The following is a 23158-nucleotide window of genomic DNA, read 5'->3' on the forward strand; positions in this document are numbered from 1 at the left end:
TCTACTATACAGCAAAATGAATCCGCCACATTCCCCTCCCTTTTGAACCTCCTTCCTGTTTAGCTCACCACAGTATATTAAGTAGAGTTCCCTTTGCTAATCCATATATTCTCATTAGTTATCTACTTTATTTGTTGTTGTTGTTTAGTCACTAAGTCATGTTCAACATTTTTGTGACCCCCATGGACTGGAGTCCACCAGGCTCCTCCGGCCATGGGATTTCCTAGGCAGGAATACTGGAGTGGTTGCCATTTCCTCCTCCAGGGAATCTCCCCAACCCAGGGATCAAACCCGTGTCTCCTGCCATTAGCAGGTGGACTCTACCACTAAGCCACCAGAGAAGCCCTAGCTATTTTATAAGTGGTATCAGTAGTGTATATATGTCAATTCCAATCTCCCAATTCTGCCCACCCACCCCATTCACCCTTGACATCATATATTTGTTCTCTACATCTGCATTTTACCAATTCTTAGGACCTCTGCTAGTTGCATCTGCCCCCACCATGATGCACTTTTAAATCACTGAAAGTACATCAGTCTCACTGTCTTCTGAACCACAGTATTCATTACCTCTATTATCCATTTATTAGCTGGCTGTATTCTGCCTTGGGACATTTCTTGAACTATGTTAAACCATTTAGCTCCTCTGGGCAGTTTTTTAATTGTTTAGAAAATTACTTTGTTCTTCAAACAAACAAGAACAAAAACTGGGAGCCAGACATCTTTGTAGCACCTCAGAACTTAAGCTTGTAATGTGCAAAGAGTAGATTACCAACTCATGTCTTCCAAGAGATTGATTGTACATTTTTCCCCAGGGTGACAGGGTATCATAAAGTTAGAAAATGTAAAAAAAAAAAAATTAGAAAATGTAAGATACCTTATTCTGCAAAATTTTTTTACAGGATTAGCACATTTGAATAAAAATTATTTTTAATTTTAAAAAGTCCCTAACTTTTCTCAACAACTTTAGTAAAATGTAGACCTAACAAAATACAGATGGACTATACCTCATGGTAAATACTTGTGGAATTAGACACTCAAAAACAGCCCTCAGCCTTGATGAATCCCTAGAATACCTTATCTGTAAAATAGAAGTGGTCATACCTACATCATAGGGTTGTTGCGAGGATTCATGCACATGATATCCATATAGTGTTGAGCATCGTGTCAAAGATTTGTAGTTAATAAATATTGCTAACGGTATACAAAAAATGTAAAATTGCAGACAAGATGCACTGTGAAAGTGAAAGTCGCTCAGTTGTGTCCAACTCTTTATGACCCCATGGACTGTACAGTCCATGGAATTCTCCAGGCCAGAACACTGGAGTGGGTGGCCTTTCCCTTCTCCAGGGAATTGTCCCAACCCAGGGATCAAACCCAGGTCTTCTGCATTTTGGGTGGATTCTTTACCAGCTGAGCCACAAGGGAAGCCCAAGATGCACTGTAACGTGATCCATTATTACAGAATCAGCATTGGCTAAATCAATGTCCTGATGATAATTACATGAGACTTTGGAGTTTCAGGGGGAACTTTGGGGATGGCATTTTGCCTTTCAGAAAGGTCAGGAATTTTAGAGGTCCAGGGACATAAGGTTATGGACTGAATGTTCATGTCACCCTCCAAATTCTTATGTTGAAGCCCTAATTGCCCCACATGATAGTAATTGGAAGTAGGGCCTCTGTGAGATAATTAGGTTTGAGACTGGTGCTCTCATAAATGGAATTAGGTGGTAAAAGAGACAAAGGAGAGATCATCTCTCTGTCACGTGAAGACATAGCCAGGAAGCAGTCTCTCACCAGACACTGAACGTGCTAGTGCTAGGACTTGCCAGACTCTAGAGTAGCCAAACAAAATAAATGTTGTCTAAGTTACCAGTCTAGGGTATTTGTTAGAGCAGCCCACGCTAAGACAGTGACAGAGTATAAGGAAATGTAGAATTATACACAAGGCGTGCTGTAACATGATCCATTATTAAAGGTAAAGCACTAGCCAAGCCAAGATCCTTGCACATGACCATCAAATTGCCGTCTAACTCCTCATGGTAAAGTATGAATATGTCAGTCTTTTAAACCATCCTGCAATATCACTGCTGTTGGAAGGGCTAAGTCATATATCAGTCATCCATTGTGCCTCTTAATGATTTTCTGGCATTTTTTTCTCACTCTCTCTCAGAGCATAACTCCACTTCTGCCACCCTGTATGAAGGGAAGAGAGCATGTCAGTGCCCTAAACGTCACCAATGTTTGTGCCTGACAGAGGAAGAAAAAGGCCTGTCTGATCCAGACAGTTCTGCATTTCCACATTAGACACATGTTGAATTTTTAATGATACAAATAATTCATAAAAATTTATAAGCAATAATAGTGGATAATGAAATTATTATTCCCCCTCCACTTAAAATGATGAAATTAATGACCACAATTCTATAAATTTTCTTGGATGATTGATGAAGGGAATAAACCTGATTTTATTGTGCTTGTGATGAACTGCCAGAGCCTAAGCTACAGATTAGAGGGAGAGGGGATGTTTGCAGGCAGCGGAAAAAGGCATGCAGATTTCTGTAGGGGGATGACGCTCAAACTTAATTGCAGAGCTGTGTGGTATTGATTCTGCTCCCCTCCTTCATGGGCAGGGGCTGAAGCTGTGTGGCAGTGTGCACTCGAGGTCGTGAATTGTTTTATCATTTATATAAATCTGGAAACTGTGAGGGGAGGGTTTAAACACTTAGATACTGGGAATTCTGATCTTAAACAAAGTTACTCAGACAGTGTCTTCAGAGAGACAGAGAGAAAAGGGAGGGAGAAAAGAAGGAAGTTAGGGAAAAGGGAGGGAGTAAAGAGAGGGGGGATATCAAACCAGACTCATTGATTTACTCGGTGAGGATTTTCAGGATACTGGGTACCAGGGATTAGCTGGAGACCGAGGGCTTAGACCCCTCCCTTCTGCCGTGGTACCCCACCTCATTCTCGCTTTACTCCACTGGAGGAAGGGGACAAAGAGGGACGTGGGCAGCTTGATGGCAGACCCTCCCCTCTGGTCTCAGCTCATGCACCATGTCCTCAGTCTGTCCCCTGATCATCCAACCTAATGTAGCCCTGCCCCCGGTATTCTCCGTGTTGTGACTCCATTCTACTATCTTCACAGCGTCTGTCCTTCCCAGAAATCATCACACTTATTTATCTGGTTATTATCTGTCAGGCCCAAATGATAAAACCTTCTTCGTAAGTGCGGGGGACCTTCTCTGTCTTATTCACTGACTCTTGCCTCAAACCTAGAACAGTGCCCGGCACATATGGCGATCAACATAGAGTGGTTGGTGAATTTGTGAATGAATGAACAGATGAACAACAGCAAAAAACCAACAACAAATGAGAAATATCAAAGCAAAATCAATAAGCCTGCTGTCATTCACTGGAAAACTCAGAGAGAGTAGTAAGGGCAGCTGTCTAGTCAGTTCCCTTTTGTCCCCAATTCTGTGTTATGGTTCCTGCCCATCATCTTGCAAGTCCAGGGCAGAAGTCATCTGCGTGGCACCCAGTGATTCATCTCCATTGTAGACAACAGCAGTTAGGCCTGTATCTATTATTGAATTGATTTGGTCTAAAGTACGTGGAGTCAGAGGGCTCAGAAACCTAGGGGAACCCTGGACCTGACCCAGAAAGTCTGTCAGGGGATGGGTAGGGAAGTGGCAGGTGGAACAGTCTAGCAAAGTCTTTGCAGTTGGGCAGCTCAAGGGGAAGTTCTTAGTGAGCGCCTCTACACACTAGAGAAACTCCCCAAGTACAGCTCCAGTGTTATCACTATGCCTATTATGATTTATTCAGTGTTTTATGTGTTACAGACACTGTGTCAAATACTTTATGTGTTTTATTTCATGGAACCTCATAGCAATCTATGAATGAAAAGTCTGATGAGTTTTCAGATAAGGAAGCTGAGTTCCAAAGATTTTAAGTAGCTTCCCCTGGTTACCCAGTGTAGAACAGATTTCTAGCTGGCCTAGAATAATTGGAATATTCTATCGATAATGAAAGTTATTCTGAAATCAGAACTCATCAATAGCATTATTTCAGAATCAGTTCTTTATTCAGCAGACATTTGTGAAGCGTCTAAAATGTGCAGGTCACTAGTATTGATACAGATGTGGCAGAGAACAAAGCTGACCAAAGCTATTCTTCTTCACAGGGTATGGCCTCTAGTGGGGGCAGATGAGCAGTAAACAGACAAAAGTGAAATACGTGTCAGATGGTGATAAGCACTGAGGATAAAAATGGAGCAGAGAAGGAGAATAAGGAGCCTGGGGATGTTCTTTTTTAGACATGGTGGTCAAGGAAGTCTTCACTGATAAAGTGACTTTGGGCAGAGCCTAGAAGAAACCAAGAGAATAATTCATCCAGGGTATGGAGGGGGAGAAGCGTTTCAGACATAGGGAACAGCACGTGCAAAGATGCTAGGTGGAAATGTGCACGGCATTTTCAAAGAACAGCAAAGAGACTGCGCGGGCTGGAGCTGAGTGAATGAGAGTGAAAGTGGGAAAGATCAGAGGCAATGCAAGTCCAACTCTTGTAGGGCTTTGGAGGCCATAGTGAAGACTTTGTCGATTATTTTGACTGAGCTGGAGAAGCACTGGAATGTTTTGAGCAGAGGAATGACGAGAGCTGACTTGCATTTTAAAGGATCACTATGGCAAGATACAGATACAGAGACCCAACTTATGGATACCAAGGGGGGAGGGGTGGGATGAATTGGGAGATCGGGATTGACGTATATTCACCACTGTGTATAAAGTAAAGCACTGATGAGAGCCTGCTATAGCTAGGGGACTCAGTACTCTGTGGTGGCTTACATCTTAGAGGGGTTATGTGTTTACACAGAGCTGATGCGCTTAGCTGTGCGGTGGAAACTAACACAGCATCATAAAGCAACTGTCTTCCCACAAAAATGAATTAAAAGAAAATAGATCACTATGGCTTTTGGGGAGGAGGGTGGTTGGAGAACACAGGGGTTGAAGAAAAACAAATTAGAAGGCAGTGTATAAGTCAGGGAGGAGATGACGGTGCCTTGGGCCAGGGTTGGATGAGTGGAATGGTGAGAAGTGGTCAGATCCTGCCTATACTTTGAAAATGTATAGGGACCAGTAGATCTTCTGGAGTCACAGATGACTCCAGGCTTTTGGCCAGAGCAGTTGGAAGGATGGGTTTGCCCATTGCTGACCCGAGGAAGACTTCAGGGGAGCTGATCTGAATTGGAATGGGTAAGATTAGGAGTTGAGTGTTGAACGTATTAAGTTGGGGGTGCCTATGAGACATCATTAGCGTGGTTGGTGTAGGCCAGGATTTCTCAGCCTCAGAGCTGCTGACATTTTGAGCTGGATAATTCTTTGTTGTTAAGGTTTCTCTTGTGCACTGCAGAATGTTTAGCAGCACCCCTGGCCTCTACCCTCTAGATGCCAGTAGCAGTACCTGCTCCCACCACTTCATGACAACCCAGAATGTCTCTAGTCATCGCCAGATGTGTCCTGGGGGCTCAGAACCATCCCCACGAGAACCAGTGATACAGACAGAGAAGAGGTCCATAGACTGAAGCCTGGCTATGTGAGGTCTGGGGGGAGAGGATGAAAAAAGCAGCAAAGGGGACTGAGGAGGCAGGGCCCGTGAGGCAGGAGGAGAGCCAGGGGAGGAAACCCATGCTTCTCTTGCTATTTGAGTGAATCTGGGTAGTTATCCTGGTTTAGAAAATTTGCAAACAAGCCCATCATGGTGTAGGCACAGAGAAGTTTATGGTATGTAAATGCTGGCTGTTCCTGACAACCCAGGAGTGCCAAAGGAAGGTTTAACCACAGCTTTCTTCAAGAAAACCTCCAAGTTCAACACATGAATTTCTAAAGGGTCCTTTAAAGCCCTGCCACCTCCAGGACCCCACAGTTAATAACAGTGGCTAACTTTGTTCAGCCAAACATGTGTTCACTGTGCTGGCGCTTTACCTGAGTGATATGGCTTATTCTTTATAATAACCCTATGAGGTAGGTATTTTGTTTATCCTGTTTGCAGATGAGGAATCGGAGGCTCCAAGAGGTAGTGTGTCTTACCCATGATGACACAGCTTCTAGAAGATGGAGCCAAGTTCAAAACCAGAGCATCTGACCATTAGAACCCACATTCCTAGCCTCAGCACCGTTAGGTTTCCGCACTGGCTGCACCTACATTCTCTGCACTCTGTTGACAAAGCAGCCGGTGGAGAGCGTGGAGAAGGGCCCTGAGCTGATGGGCTCCAGGGGGTTTCACTGCAAGGCTGGAGTCTGTCTGTACACAAGGCAGAAGAGGACGCAGGGAGGAAGGACTCAGTTATGCTAGAGTGACAAAAATAGATTCCATCATAAACAGCTAAGTAACATTTGTGAAGTCTTCTGAAGCACTGAAATTCATTATGACCTTCCTCAATCCTGGAGGCTAAAGAAGGAGGTTTTCTTACTGTCAAATCCCAGAGCCAGTGAGAAAACTTAGTCCAGAGGCAAGTGGTTGGCTCCTGCTTTGAGCCTTTCAGGTACACCTGGCCGAGTTCCCTGCTTTTGGTTTATGTCTCCCATGGCACTAAGACAAGAGAGCACGTGGGCCTTGCAGGTGGGAAAAAATTATGACAGTATCTGCCTGCTTGCTTTTTCTGGGCAAATAATGGGAAGCCGATTTGTACTGGGAGGATGTGTGCAAGTCAGCATTGAGTGGGGGTTAAAGCTCATCCTGGCTCCTGTCAATTGCAGGGACTTCAAATTGATTATTACTGTTATTTTTAGATCATTTTTAATATTTATTTATTTATTTGACTGCACCAGGTCCATCTAAAGATCAGGTCCATCTGAGATCTTTAGTTGTGGCATTCAAACTCTTGGTTGAGGCATGTGGAATCTAGTTCCCTGAATGGGTATTGAACCTAGGTCTCCTGCATTGGGAGCATGGAGTCTTAGCCAGTGGACTCACCAGGGAAGTCCCCAAATGTATTATTTCAGAGTGAAAAGCAAGTGCCAGTCATGAAATACTAGTTACATCTGGGCCTGAGACAGTCTAGCCAGCAGAGTCATCTTACGTGCTAGGCTCCAAGAGGTACAGTGCCTGGGGCCCAGATGTTCCTTAAGAGGATGAGAAATTAGCTAAACCTCAAAAGGAAATATTTTAGCTCCAAACTGAAGATAATTACAAAATCAAAAATAATACTGAATTACATGTCTCTTAAATTTACCCTACATCCACTAGTCGATGGCAAGTCAATTCAGCTTTCATTTAGCTTTGTGTATATTTTTGGCAAGATGGTATGGAGGAGTCCTTTTAGTATGCTTAATATTTGTGTGGGTGGGAGTTCCAAAATTATTGTAGCTGGGCCCTGTGGAGGACCCCTGTGGTCAGCGCAAGGAGAGCCAGATTTGAGTGGAAACGTAGGCAGTGTTTTCACCCCACTAAGCCAGTGTCAGTACACCTTGGATGGTTGGGTGGTAGTGATATTTCTCTACAGATGAGATTTGTCACTTTTCAGGAACAAGTCTCTGGCTTCCTTTTGGACCTGTGCCATCACACTTGGTCTCGAAAGCAGTCTTCCCAGTGCTCTAAGACAACACCTCAGTCCTAACTGGAGGGCATTTGGCCAGCTGGCCTATTCAGCGTTTCCCTCTAAGACTCCTGGCATTCATGACCACTCCCGGTGGTTCCTCACAAATGTGAAACAGAGAGAAAAAAGAAGAGATCCACCAGCCAGTCCCTGGGGGAATGAGACAAGCTCGGCTCACAGCAGTGTCCTCGGAGATCCCCCTCTGTGGGATGACGGGAACCCAGCCCAGGGAAGCAAAGCCAACAATAGCTCCCAGAGGCCTCTCTATCTATCAGAGGCTGCTGGGAGGTCTCACAGGAATAGACTGGCGCTTGGAGGGCAGCCGATGCTCCCAGTGGCCATCCCTGAACCCCCAGTGCTGCCTCTGTGTGCCCGCCATAGCTCGGGAGCCCACTCAGACGGAGCCGCAAATGTTGGGGGCACTCAAGTGTCGCCGAGGTTGGCTTGACGCTCATCGCCTTCCATGTGGGAGGCTTAATCTGGAATGCCTTTGATGTGGTTAAGTCTTCCCCTGGGAGCGCTTGGCCGCAGGTGGTGTGAGAGACTCAGGCTGCCTGCCTTGGCCTTAGGATGGGTCTGACCCTCCTGCTCCCTAGGGGACCTGGTCAGCGCCTGTGGCAGCCTTCACCAGCACCCTCAGGCCTGAGTCCTTTTCTTACACTGTGGAGAGACAGCCTCATTTGACACTGGCAGACAGAGAGGTGGTTTTATGAGGACATTTGAGCTGGGAACTGTTTTTTTCAAAGCAACAAGATTTTTAAACGGATATTTATTGAGTGACTGCAATAGACTTTTTAATAATATGAAAGGACTATGAGATGTGTGTGAGGTCTCCCATATGTACTGTCCTAGCTGAGGGCTCCAGACCATTCTATATGACATAGAATAGAACGAGGATGATGTGATTAAGCACCAAATGAAGGCACTGTATCAGTGATCTGTTGCTGTGTAACAGACTATCACAAAACTCAGTAGCTAAAAACACAGTCATTTATTTCGTCCACTCGTGTGCATATTGCTTGGGGGTTAGCCAGTTCCTACCAAGCTCAGCTGGGTGGCTCTGCCTCAGCTGTGGCTCTGGTTGGCCTTAGCTCCTCTCTCTGGGTTGAGCTCAGTCCTATTCCAGGTAGATCACTGTGGGATCCAGATTGAAGGTCCAGAGCTACCTGGAAGAAACTCTATTCACAATGATGACAGAGGCTCAGGAGAATAAGCCCAACCATTCAAGCACATTTCCAGCCCTGCTTCCGTCACATCTGCTAATACCCCATTGGCCCAGGAAAGTCACCTGGGCAGTTTCAGTGTCAAATTTGGGGATTATATACTCTGCCCAGAAGGAGGCCAGAGCAAGTAGTCACATGGACAAACCCAACACCAATGGGGCAGGAAGAAAGCTTTTCTCCTGGAGAAGGCAGGATAGAGTGAATCCCTTTGAATAATAGTCTGATACACTGCCCCTCCCCCCAGGGTCAAGACAAAGCCAGAGAAGGATAATAAACAGGATGAGGGCAAGAGGAAGTATTTCAGACCCTTCCTGAGAAAAGGAAGTCTTGAGAAAATGACTGTGTGTTTTCAGCTCTTAGTCCTGTGCCATTGTTGCCAAAATAATCAACCCAAATTCAAGTCCCAATTTTATCATCCCCAGGCTGAGAAAACACAAAAGTCATTGCCCAGATGGTTTTGAAAACACTTGCAAGGTCAGCTCATAACCTGATGTTTGATTCTGCTGCTGGCTGTGGGAGTGCTGTTGTGTATTTCTGAGATGTCCTAAATAATTGTGGAGGTCTTACTGATGTCTAGACTGGGAAGCATTTTTCTCACCTAATTCTAACAAGGGGATGCTAAGGGGGAAGCATTATTAATGTCCTCATTTTACAAGTAAGAAAATGGAGGCCACAGACATTCAGTCAGCTCTTTAAAGTCACTCAGATAGCCACTCGGTGGCTCAGCTGGGTGTAGAACCCAGGTTGCTAGACTCTCAGGCCTGCTCTCTCAATCCTGCACTCCATAGATAATGCGAACTGTCAGCACTTCTCTCATTTCATTGGGGGACAGGCAAGTAGGAAGCGCTGTAAGGTAGATACTCATAATGTGCCCGTTTTATAGACACGAAAACTGAACTCTGACTCATTTGCCTGATATAATGAACTGTGAAATGATAGAAATTAAACAACCTGCCTTCAAGATTCATCTCCACTGCTCCAGCTTCCTCATTTGTAAATGAGGAGCTTGGCTGCAGTGATCATCAGGGCCTCAGTCCACTCAGTCTGTTGCTCTGTCTCTCCTAGTTGTTTTTCATCATTTGGTCCAGGTTCTTAGTAGAACTAACGGAGTGCGAAGGGGTTTGCCATGCACTTTGTAATTCCCCTGGCCAGGTTTTCTGACAGCATTAGTCTCCCTGACTGTGTACCTGACTGTGTAAATCTTCTGGAAGCTGCAAGGTGTCCTAAGGCAGGTTCAAGTTCTAAAGACACAGGCCCTCCCAGTTATTATGAGAATCACAGGTTGCAACCCAAATAAACAGCTCAGGTTACCAGAACAATTATAGGAAAAAGCGTAGTGTGGGAAATTAAATAAGGGTTGGCTGGCTGAGTCACAGAGAGAAGAAGGTGAATGAACATATTCTCAGCCGGCTCCTGCAAGCATCTTTTTGGTGTCTGTCATGCAGTGAACAGTTCATTTCCTCTAATGGTCCATGGGACCGTAGAATAAACAGATAGAGAAAGACAGCTGGGTGCTAGAGATGCAGGAGAACTTCAGAATGGGGAGACAGCCATCATTTCAAATGACGGAAACTCACCCTCTTTCATCATGATAGAGGATATCTTTATTCCATGCCACAAACTCAAACCCTGCCACTCAAGTCGCATGAGATATTGTCATCTTCATGATTTAGCCCTTGACATGTCCTCCCAGCCCTGCAAACCCCATGACTCCCAGCCCCAGGATCACGCCACCCCACTGCACCAGCACTGCATACCACCCCTTCCACCCTAATCCCACACCATTCTCTCACTTAACTCCAGCCTTGAGTTTCCTACTTAGACTCTCTTTTTGACCATCTGTATATTTTCTTATGAGTCAGCCTCCAATAAGGAATGCAGCCTTGATTCTCACAGCTGGATAGGATCTCGACAGATCCAGGCTCTTAATGAATTTCTGGTTTCTGGTCTGGAATGTAAAGAGCTTGTAAGGCATGGGTTTTGTTGTCAAAATAATAAAAAGGCTAAACAAACAGAAAATCAGCAGCTCTCCTTAGATCCATCAAGGAGTTTAAGTCACAGGGAAAACCACTGCACCCAAATTTAGAGAGACAGACAGAGAATCATAGCCTACTGGAGCAAGGACTGGGAAAAGAAAGTGCTCCTGGAGCCACTCGGGGTTCCGTTTACCCAGTGCGTCACTTTCACCAAAAATGATGAGAAGATACAAACACAGTTCGAAGAGACAGAGTAGGTATCAGAGTGAAGCTCAGATACAGTAAAGATGTTGAAATTATCAGACTGGAGATTTAAATCAACTATAATTAATATACTAAGGTCTCTAATAGCAAAAAAAAAAAAAAAAGATAACACACAAGAACAAAAGGGTAATATAAGCAGAGAGATGAAAGCTGTAAGGAATCAGAAGGAAATGCTCAAAATCATATAGCCATCTTTAGGATGAAAAAATATTAGTTTCCCTGCCCTTATTATAGAGATAAGTAAGTTGTTTGTCCAATGGTTTGTCCAAGGTCACATAGCTAATGAGAAAACAAGGATTGATAGGCAGACCTTTGTACTTGATCTCCTCAGGCCTTTGTTCACCAGGCATTTATCGAGTTCCTTCTTAAGTGGGCAGAGCTAAACACTGGACTGCCACAGTGATGGGCTTGGTCCCCACTCTTACAAAGTTTTTGATAAAGAATTTTCCTGTACTTCCTCTTTCACTTTGCCAAAGAATGTAAGTCCAGGTGAACCCAACATTGTTAAATTTCTCTTTCAACTTGAATCTCATCTCCAAATGTGCATATGAGTGTGAATAAAGTCAATTCATTGAACCCATTCCTTCAGGAAGTGCTTATTGGACATGCACCACGTGCCAGGTGCTGTGCTTGTTGTTAGGGATACAGCCATCCTCAGACATCGTGGGTACACAGGAGTTTACATTCTTGCAGGAGGAGACAGACAAGAAACCAAATAAAGAAGTACGGGTAATTAATTGGTTCTTGGTAAAGTTCTAACTGTCTACTCATCCACCCTCTTTCTGGCACTTCTAACCTTTCTTTTCTGAGTGCCTGACAGTTCCTTTGACTATGCTGGAGAAGCCTTAGCAGGACAGATTTGAGGGGAGAAAGTGAAAGCTGAGGTTTGGACACGTTGGATTTCTGATTCCTGGAGAGGAACTGTTCCAGTGGAAATGTCAGGTAGGCAGATTGGAGCCTCCATCCCTCTGCCTCCTGGACAACCCAATTTCTACAAAGCAGACACCTCATTTGTATAGACAAGAGGGAGTTTAGCTTTAGTCCATTAAAGGCCCCAAGTCACATCCTATCAATTAGTTTGCATGAAACACATCATGGTGGTACAACTGATTCGCTTGATGTAGAATAGCATGCCGTCTGCCTTGAAAGGCAGGCCAAAAGATTTTAATGTAGTTGTCTCCAGGCAATTAATAACTTTATCCCTCTTAGCAACAGGACCAAGGGACTTTCATTCCCTGAAATGACACTTCTCCCTTGTTAAAGCCCACAGTTAATTTTATGAACCGTACCAATCTAACACCCAGCTCACATGAGCCCTATACCTTGAAGAAATGCAAATCTAGTCTCCATGGCATGAATGATGGCCTTATGCTGAGCATTGCCATGGAAACTAATGACATCATCCCCCCCAACACCAAACTGCACAAAATCCTATTCTCCAAGGGTCCTTATTTGCCTAAAATGGATGTGTTCTTGGCTTCCTCACATACGCATTCATAAATATCATTCTGTTGTCAGAGGTTTGCAATGGATGTTTACTGTCATTTTGGGAGGTATATTCCCTTTGTGGCAAATGTTGTTTTTTGTTCATGAGGGGGGTGGGGGAAATTCTAATGAAAATTACTGTGTGTATTTGATTAGCAACATTTGTTGATAACATATGGTCTGAGGAGGCTTCCGCAAATAAGAGGCTTTAAATAGTAAACAGAGATGGGACTGCGACGGAGCAGATGCTCTCTGAACACACAGTAGAAGGTGGCTTTGCCCGTAGATTCCTCCCTTCCTCCACCCAAGCACATCCCTCTCCCCTATTCTGCCCCATCCCAGATCAAAGCGTTCATTTTCAAAGCAGTAATGCCGTGGAACAGGTTTGGAAAAATAACGTGCTGTGACTTTAAAAGTCATCTCCATCCTTCCCCAAATATGAATTATCTGCTACTCTTGTTTATTATTTGATATTAATAATGATATAGTGTGGCTGAATGACTCAGCCAGCTCAAGTGGATCTGAAAGCAGCATTTGGGCACCACGTGTCTGAAACACGGTGATACCCAATCCCCAGGTTTCCTGTACACCAAGAGCCCTGGTGAGAGCTCCGGGAAGGGTTTCGAGCAGCACATTGAAGCACCATGCGGCGAGCTCTCCCTGCAAGTGCGTGTTTACAGTTTATCTTTGTGGGTGTGCTGTGGTGAGCATACTCCTAATCTGCTAATGAAGATAAAAACATTCCCATTAGACTGAGCTGGTGATTGAACTGTGTGTGTAGGAGGAGTCAGCAAACGTTTTCGGTACAGAACCAGAAAGTAAATAAATGAAGCTTGTAGACTGTAAGGTCTCTGTCATAACTACTCATCTCTGCTTTGAAGTGCGGAAGGCTATTTGTAAATGGATGAGTGTAGCTGTGTCCTAATAAAACTTTATTGTAAGGTGTTGAAATTTGAATTTCATCTAATTTTCATGTGTCCCAAAATATAACTCTTCTTTAGATTATTTTTAGCCACTTGAAAATGTAAAAACCATTTTTAGTCCATCAGCCATACATAAGCAGGTAGTCAGCCAGACTTGACCCATAGACTTTAGTTTATCAACCCGTGGTCTGTAATCCTAAAATGGAAGGCTTACTTTTTTTTGGTGCTTTCCACGTGCTGGGTATTGAGTTGAACACTGTATATGCAAATAGCTTATCTCCTACTTATCCTTCCACCATCTTCTAAGATCAGTACTGTTCTTATCCCCAGTTACAGATGTGAAAGTCGAGGCTCCAACTCACACATAACAGCTGTTGTCATTTCTGGACGTGACATGTCCCTAAGTAGAATATAACATCTGTAAGGGCAGCACTGACACCTCATTCATCTTTGGATCCACAGCAGCACCTAGCAAAGTGATTTGCACAGGATAGACATTCAGCAAGTGTTCTCTAAATACAGGAGGGCAAAGTACAGGTCTGAGTCCTAAGCAATGGAAGTCAGACAGAGCTTCATCCAACACCAAGGCACATATAGTTTATTCAGCTGTTTTTCTCTTTGTTCTCCACCTTCTTGCGAAAGGTATTTGATTTGGAGTGAGCATACATGTCTCAATACACGTTCCTTCATATTTGGAGGTGCCACTGTGGATGATTGCATTTGCGCAGTCTGTGCTTGTGTTGCTTCTGGTTGAAAAGACCAAAAGTAATAACAGTAGTTCATTTGGTAACTCAGTGACACTTTCCAGCATTATATTGTCGGCACCCACATTGCTTCCAGGCCTTGGCCTCATGAGCTCACCACTCTTGACCTTCAGAGACCTTCTCTTTGCTCGTCAGAGTTCTGTTCTTGCTGCTATGTCTTTTGGGTCCTCTCTTAATGTTCCCAGACACTGTGTTACACTTCAGAATGTTTGTGCTTCAACAACACAGCTAATCCTCAAGGAGATAAAGCCCTCTCTTTGGCTTAAAGTAGGCAGTCACACCCTTGGGTATCTCCTGTGTCTGATCTTTTCATAAGTCCCCTGAATCTGGTGACATAACTCTTCTGAATTTGTCACATCTTCCTAGTCATTAAACAAATGTTTGTTGTGTATTGGGCCCTGTGTTTGGTACAGTAGATTTTTTTTAAAAAGTCATGCTCCTTGCCCCAAGATACTCATCTAGAAAGGGAGCTGGACACACAGATGATTGTCAGTTCTAATACAGCTTAGTGAGTCATGGAGAAGCAGTCAAGCTCTATGGTTTGATGCATGGGCTTTAAGATCAGAAACTGTGAGTTTGAAGCCCAGTTCTGGGATAGCCTGAAACCCTGGCCCAGTTACTTAACCTCTCCAAGTGATAGCTTCTCCACTGATCAAGTGGCAGTAATCACAGGATATGCCTTACAGAACTTTCAGAAGGATTAAATGAGATAATCAATGAAAAGTGCTCAGCCCAGAACCTGGCAAAATAAGCACTGAATTGGTAACTGTTTTTAGTGCTTTTGTGAGCTGATTGTACAGTGTGAGTACAGTAGCAGGTGTGATAAGATCTCAGAAGAAGGCTACCTCACCCACTTGACTTTATGTACCCTGTGTTCAGGGAGAACTTAGTTAACCTTCCCAACTGCCACTTGCCATAAATACTATCAACTTCTGGTCTTTTCCAATCAAAGTGGAATTTTATTTCAGTCCTGTGAAGCTCTGAGAAGAGGTATTCATCTTAATAGCCACAGTGAGTGCTCAACAAAGGAAAATAAATGAGCAGAGAAGAAGGCAACCATGAGAAACAGATGCATTTATCAATGTTTGGCTCCACCAAGAAGACTAGATTCCACTATGAACTGATTTGTCTGCAGGTTATGTAGCACCCTGTGAAGCATACTGAACATGTGAAGTAAATTCAGAGTGGTCTCATCCCTTCTGAAACAGAACTCTGCCTTTGAGTTACAGAGGTAGTTGATGTTAACAGGATCCCGACACTAAGGAGTAAGTTGGTGGCATTTGGGAGGAAGGCAGTTTGGCAGCATGGCTAAAAGTTTGGGTGGTGGAGCCAGAATGCATTTGCTTGCTGTGACCTTGGACACATGACTGTCCCCTCTGAGCCTCAGTTTCCTCATCTGTCACTAGGGGGGAGATCATTATATGCATTTCACAGGATGACCAAGGGAGCTTAACAAGATAAAAATACACATATGACCATAGGTATGTGTGACCAGCACATACTAAGCTCTCAAGAAATATTAGCAGTTTTTCTTATAGTCAGGTCTTTTCCATGGTTGGAAAAAGACAAGGAGTGAACATTTCCATGACTTTTTTTTCCAGAGGGGAGAGGGGCAGGGAAAGAACTGATAAGTAAATCTCCTTGGGGCACCTCCTAATAGGAAGCATTGCCAAAAGGAGCTGGGAGTATTCACAGAGTCCTGTGACTGTGATGACCTTCCCCCCGACCACCACCATCGCCCGCTCTCTGACCACACTAAACAGACAGGGTGGCCTTGGGCTCAGAGCCTGATTCATGAGCTTGTGACCCCTGTGGCTGCACAGGCCTCAGACGCAGACCCTTTGGTATCATTCATGCTCTTCATTCCTATCTTGAAATTCTTAATTCTTTTATCTTTGACCTTGAGTAAGCTAAGTGGGGTCTTATGGAATAACATGCATGTGTTTGAACAGAGGAAATATGCAGAGAAAGGAAAACACTGTATTTTAGTGTCTTTAAGGGCACTTTTTCCTGCCTTTTGAACAAAGAGCCCACATTTTCATTTTGTGCCAGACCCTGGAAATAACATAGCTGGTCCTGATTACACTGAGGGCTTTCTCTTTTTTCCTGCTCCACTGGGCCGGGTCACCATTTTGAAATCTGGGGGATAAGCTGGGAGTCGGAAGCAACCAAGCAACTTGAGGTGAGCCAAGGGTCATGGTAGGAAGCCAGGGGCACAGCTGCAAGCCTGGTTGAAGGGAAAGGAAATCACTGGTCAAAGGGACAGAGTTGTCAGGACAGCCTCCAGCAGCTTGAACTCCATCCAGCTGATGGGGTCTCAGAGACCTTGCCCTGCCCCACGGTCTGAGTCATGTTGAATGCCTCATGAGCTGAGCAGCCTTAGGTGGTACCAGGGGTCCAGGCAGACTGGGTTCATGCCCACCAAACAGGCCAGAAAAATCCTTACACAGCAGTGTCCGGGACAGTGTCCCAGGTATCCAGTGTGAGGAATGCCCAGGGACCTGGGATCAAGGCATCTTTGTGACCGTGATAGAGCACCTCATTTTAGAATATTCTTGGTTTCCATCAGGAATCTTCCTTATTTCCTTGACTAAGCATGATAAATGCCCAAAGAAATTCATAGCACAATTAATCATAAATAGTAATGATCACTGCCAAATTGTTAATAATGCTTGCTGTTGAATATTACAACATTAATAGCAGCAAGAGCTATAAATGGGAATTAAGAGATTTGGGTTCCAGCCCAAACCAATCACAGTTCACTGGAATACAATGGGCAAGATCTTGAAGTTCTCAGTCTTGTCATCTTTGAAATGGGCACAGTATGAACTTTTTACCTTGTGTAGTAGGAAGGGTTAAGTCCCTCTTGTTTGCTAGCAAAGGGTCAGATAGTTAATAAGTGCTTAATATATATGTGTTGAATGAATAATGCAAAAGATCAGTGAGTGTCACAGTTTCTAGAATACATCTATGTATCATTATTTGGGTAAGGAAGGTAGTTCGAGTTTGAGGGGCTCTTACCCTGTCCGAAGCCTGCTGCTATTTATAACTATTCTCTGAAATTATGTTATTTTATCACTAAGAAAACTGAAGCTCAGGGACATTGACTCGCCCACGTCCTACAATTTGTCGGTGACTTAACGGGATTTGAATGAGGAGTGTTGGGTTCAGAACCTCACGCCTTGCCATGTTGCCTTTGCTAGGACAGAGGCTCCCCATCTTAGGCGCTTAGGAGTAGCTGCAGTAGCTGATGAGCAAAATGAGCTGCTTCCATCTGTACGTCTCACATTTTGCTGTTGCATTTGAAGCCTGTTGCTGCTCGCCCTGCCTCACGTGCTCTCCGTGTCCTCTGCCTTTCTCTCTGTGACTGTGGTGTTGTCTCCGTGGTCCTCAAACACTTGGATCCCCGTGGAGCTGGATGGCCCCTTGTCTCCATTTGGTGCTCTCTTACCAGCTCTCTAGGTACCTCATGTTTTTGAGTTAAGTTAGTGAGATTTAGCCTATTGTGTACAACCATGAGATTAGAAGCCAGGGTTCCATCATTTACAAATGAAGAAATACAAACAGCCAGCAAACATAGAGTGAAATAGTCAAGCCTGCTATTTACCACAGAAATGCCCATGAAGACAACAGTGACAAAATTGGCCAGAAGAAAAAACGAATAGGAACACCCAGAGGAGGCAAAAAGCCATGTGATTTGCACTCTCCTTCCCATATGGTAGGAGGATAGTCACCACCTGTGTGGAAAGCATTTTGGAAATGGATGATCACTTCCAAACCGTGAAAATCATCATTGATGAGCGCAGTTCCCACAACATTGTAGGAGCACTACTGTGTTTGTTGATGAATGAATGAAGAAATGATCTCCCATCTAACTCCCTGATTCCCAAGGAAATACACAGAAATGAAGTTAAAAAGTAATGTCCAACCCAATCTCAGTAATAGAGCAATGGTTAAATAAATTATGATGCATCCATAATATTACAATCATTAAAAATAATGTTCAGTGAGTAATCTATAATATGGAAATTGACCATTATGTAGGCAAACTGAGAAACATTTCTGTAGAAAATTATATCTATTCCTATTTCCTAATTCTGTAAAAGAATATGTATTTGCATAATTTATTTATTCAACAAATATTTGTTAAGTTTCTTTTGTGTGCTAAGTACTGTGGTAATGCAAGATAAACAAAATACACAGTCATGCATTTATGGAGCTTACAGAATATGAGAGGATTCAGTTACTAAACAATCACCACAGTAAATCAGTCATTACAAATCTGTGATTCTTAGGAAAGAAAATTAAACAGTACGTTCAAGAGAGTTTAACACTGGCACCAAATTGAGACTGGGAGTTCAAGGGACGTATTCTCTGGGTAGGTTATTTAAGCGGAGCCCTGAAGAGTTCGCCAGGAGAGGGGTAGGGTGGAGAGAACACTGCAAGCAGGTGGAGCTATACAGGCAGCAGCTGGAGGTAGCAGGATGGAGAGCCCATGACCCTCTGGTGGATGGCGGGGAGACCGCACCCGGCGTCTGGATGGCCCCCACACAATGGAGCAGGTTCTGTGGAAGGGTTTAGGGCAGCAGCTCAGTGTAATCCACTCAGCACTTTAAGAAGATCACACTATTTCAGGTACAGAGTGGATGGAAGTGGCTCTGAGAATCATGCGAATGAATGAAAAGGTCACATGTCAGGGGCCCATCAGGGGCTCATGTCAACCCAGACTGGCAAATGCCAGGTAAGCCAGGGGCTCCCCTCTCGGGAGATCCACTATGGTTCCCAGAGATTGGTGAGTGGGGAAGGGGGTTTCCCTCATCACCTCTTTCCACCTTCATTCCTCTTTATCAGGGCTAAGCTTTCAGCCATCGCTCTAGTCAACATATCTTTGAATGTCAGTGGAAATAGGACTCCCTAACCCCCTCCTAGTGAGGTCTCATTGTAGTCATATGTTAGGTCCGGCCAGAGGAAGCACCATCTCAAAAAATCTGTAACAGCAGTTTCCAAGAACTAGGGATTGAGTCCTGGCTACAAGAAAATGTTAGCAGTTACCCTGGAGTAGTTTGTGGGGAAAGCAAGTGCATGGGACAAAGTTCTCACCAACTTGATTTCATGCTAATTCCAAGTGATTCCTTCTAGTGCTCTGTGAAGACCCCTGGCAACTTTCTGAGCATCTGTCTTGCATTTGTCTAACAAGTTAATTAACACTTTCTGTCATTCTGGCAGCTTGGGAGGGGAGGGAAGAGGGATGTGACAGCCAGTGATAATGCCTCAGGTTAACCCTGTGTTCACCCAACCCAAGAGGAAGGCAGGGCTAAGTTGAGCATTGTGACAGTGGAGGGCTCGCCAGTGACCTCTCCGATTCCATCCACAGCTGGGGCACCCAGGGCGACTTCTCTACAACCCACGCACTGCCCGCTGTGAAGGTGAAGCTGTTCACGGAGAGCACGGGAGTCCTGGCCTTGGAGGACAAGGAGCTGGGACGGGTAAGTGCTCCCTAGAAACATGCAAGCACACTGAAGAGTATACGTGTAAACACAGATTTAGGATCTAGACTCGGTTGATCATCAGCAGTTTTTTCTACCTTCGTTCCTATCTGATGGGAGTATTCAACAGTCAGGCAGAATGCAGGACGATTCATCATCGTAGAGAATAGCTCACTTGTGGTTGGGTGATTAGTACCCCTGGGCCCCACCCGTTCAATACCAACAGAGGCCAGCGCCAACTGTTTTGTCAACCAAAAACTGTCCCCCACATTTCTGAAACATCTCAAGGGGTGGTACCAATCCCTTTGAGCACCACTGAGATATTAATTCTTATTTGAATCCTTTCTTTTATGAATCATTTCTTCTTTCATCTCAGCTACCGACTGACTCTGCACCAAACAGCTAGTGTTTTCAGAACTCCAGTGGACTTTTCCCCTTGCTGGCTTATAGTGCTGCCACGGCTCCACAGTGAAATCAGAGCTGGAGCACAACGCCCAGAGACCCATGTGACCTGGCCTCTGCCCACCTCCCCAGCCGCCTCATTTTCTGTCCCCTCACCCCTCGTCCAGATGCGCCGGCATCACTGGCCAGATTTCAGTCCCTCGAGTACGCCAGATTCTCCCTCATCTCAGGAGGCTTTCTCTCTGCCTGGGACCCTCTTCCCACCACCCAGCCCTGCCAGAGGCTGCTTGCTTCTCTAATCAATGCCGCCTCCTCCTCGGAGAGCCCTTTGGGGACTGCCCATCCTCCTGCCTTTACCCCCTCAGTTCCTTCCCTGTTCACATCCTCCAGAATTTATCACTGAGAGAATTTACAGAAATTTTGGCTTCTATCTCCCCCACTGGACTGTAAAAATTCCAAGGAGATAGAAAGCAATTTTGTCCTTTTTAAAAATATTGGAGTGTAGTCAGTTCACAGTGTTTTGTTTCAGGTGTTCAGCATGGTGATTCAGTATTTTCATAGATTATACTCAAATTTACAATTATTATAAAATACTGGATATATTCCTTACGTTGTACAATATAGCCTTGTGTCTTCTTTATTTTATATATAGAGGTTTGTACCTCTCAATCCCCTACCCCCTTTTTTGCCCCGGCCCCCATCCCTCTTTCCCATTGCAAGAGAGAGACCATGAGCATGAAACTGGACATTATTTTGTTTACCACCTTATACCTGTACCCAGAGCCCAGCACATTTCGTTTGCCGTGGTTGAGTGCATACTCCCTTCTGAAAGCTCTGTGACACAAACCAAGACACTTAACCTCTCTGAGCCTCTGACACATCATCTCTGTCGTGCAGGGACAGAATACCTCAAGGCGCGCCTAAGGTACACGTGCCTAAGAACACCAGTAAGAGCACGTTAACCAGACTTTCTTTTTCATACCTTTGTTTTTTCATTTCCTTTAACTGGTTTTCATCTGTAGAACTCTATAGAATCGTATTACTAGGACCTAGACCACAGATTGAAATAAGACAAAAAGTAAACAAGACTAATAGCAAAAAGACCTCTCCCCACACACACGAAAAAGAAGGGGGATTAAAGTAAGAAGAAGTTTACCTGTTTTCTTTGTGAAATGACAAATACTCATTTCCATCCCTAGGGGAAGAGACACACAGAATGGGGGAAGGAGCCTGTCTTTTCTTTTTCTTCAAACCTTTCTTTTTCCGTGAAGCCTCAAATCAGGAGTCATGAGTGTCTCAGAGACCTAGAATATTAGTGTTAGCAGACTCAAGTTCAGGAGGCATCAACCTGAGTCCATTCCATGGGCCTCAGGAGCCCCTTGAAATTGTTTACAGACGTTGGGGCGGGGGAAGTAGTAATGCTTGCTAATCCAAGTGTTCGCCAGCTTCCTAAAACTGTTTCCGCTCAGAGAAGTTAAAACCCACTGGTCTAGTCAAAGCCTTTTACTTTAAAGATGAGAAACTGATTGCTGTGGAAGGCAGGCTCCTCCAGGGCGTGCACGTGCACACACACAGCCACCCCTCATTCAGGACCCATACGCTGTTGCATGTTTGCCACTGGCCAGGCCACAGCCCCTCACTGACCCTTCATCTGAACCCTAGGGAGAAGGTCCAGTTCCTGCCCTCCTCTGTTCTTGGGCCCAGAGGAGGTAAGTGACTTGCCAGGAATTATGGCACCTCATCTCTAGGGCTATTTTTACTACACCATTTTGTTCACATGCAAAAATAAAACTCCTCTGCTGTTGGGGTGAAGACCGTGAGTTTGCCACAGCCCCTCACAGCCATTAATCTCTTAATGAATTATGCTTTCCTCCAGTCTCATTGCAGATTCCGCCAGAGAGCAGTTTACCCCTCCTTCCTGCCTGGGAAACTCCACCTTGCAGTGGAGCTAGCCTACCTGGCCCTAGTGCTGGAGGGGCGGGCGCCCTCTGCCGGCAGCACCCCCACAGGCAGCAGCTGGGTGACAGAAGTGGTCTTTTTTAACAAGGAGCAGCCGAGGATGAGATGGTTAGATAGCATCACCCATTCAGCAGACATGAATTTGAGCAAACTCGGGGAGATGGTGGAGGACCGAGGAACCTGGTGTGCTGCAGAGTGAAGCTGTGCAGTCCATGAGGTTTCAGAGTCAAACACAACTTAGCAACTCAACGACAACAACAAACAGCCAATTAATGGGGCTTCCCAGGGGACTCAGTGGTGAAGAATCCCCCTACCAATGCAGGAGATACAAGCTCAATCCTTGAGTCAGGAAGATCCTCTGGAGAAGGAAATAGCAACCCACTCTAGTGTTCTTGCCTGGAAAATCCCATGGACAGAGGAGCTTGGTGGGCTACACATACAGCCCATGGGGTCGCAGAGAGTCGGTCACGACTTAGTGACTGAGCATGCAGACATAGTCAGTTAACAGCGTTGTGATAGGTTCGGGTGCACGGCAGAGTGACTCAGCCATATGTATATACACATGTAGCCATTCTCCCCCTGGGAGGGGAGTTTGGGGGAGATTCCTTCAACTGAGTGTTTCTATGCATTGATTCTTCCCAAGTTTAGCAGGAGACAGCCACATTCAAAGATTCTGGTGCTAAGTTCCTTCATGTAATAGTATTTAGTTGGTTCTACTTGTGTTTTTATGTTTCATTTTTATTCATCTTGCTAACTAAAAAGTAATTTATTCATATACTAAAAAAATAATAATCAAAATAGATATGTAATGAAAATGAATGAGCCCACCCACCTAACTTTAGTATCTATTACCAGAGAAAAACCTTGTTTTTGATGTGTTGTGTATTCTTCCCCGGATATTCTTAGGAGGTATAAACATAGTATGTACAAACATATTTGCATATATCTCTCTTAAAAAAGAGAGAGAAAAAGAGCATAGTTGGATACATATTGCTCCGCACTTCACTCGAAATACCAGCATATTTGGAGATCAGTCTGTATCACCACATATTGACTTCCCTCTTGTTTTCATAGCCACGTAC

General features: G+C 44.6%; 1 protein-coding gene across 17 annotated transcripts in view; it reads left to right on the top strand.

The window, feature by feature from the left end:
* Positions 1-23158, top strand: part of CADPS (calcium dependent secretion activator) — a 479809-nt gene that overhangs the window by 271570 nt on the left and 185081 nt on the right. For all 17 annotated transcript variants that reach the window (XM_070455753.1, XM_070455747.1, XM_070455750.1 and 14 more), the window contains exon 7: positions 19604-19715. In XM_070455753.1, coding sequence (XP_070311854.1) covers positions 19604-19715 — 112 coding nt within the window. The remainder of the gene's footprint in view (positions 1-19603; positions 19716-23158) is intronic.

Source organism: Odocoileus virginianus, chromosome 26 (genome assembly GCF_023699985.2).
Source record: "Odocoileus virginianus isolate 20LAN1187 ecotype Illinois chromosome 26, Ovbor_1.2, whole genome shotgun sequence".
NCBI lineage: Eukaryota > Metazoa > Chordata > Mammalia > Artiodactyla > Cervidae > Odocoileus > Odocoileus virginianus.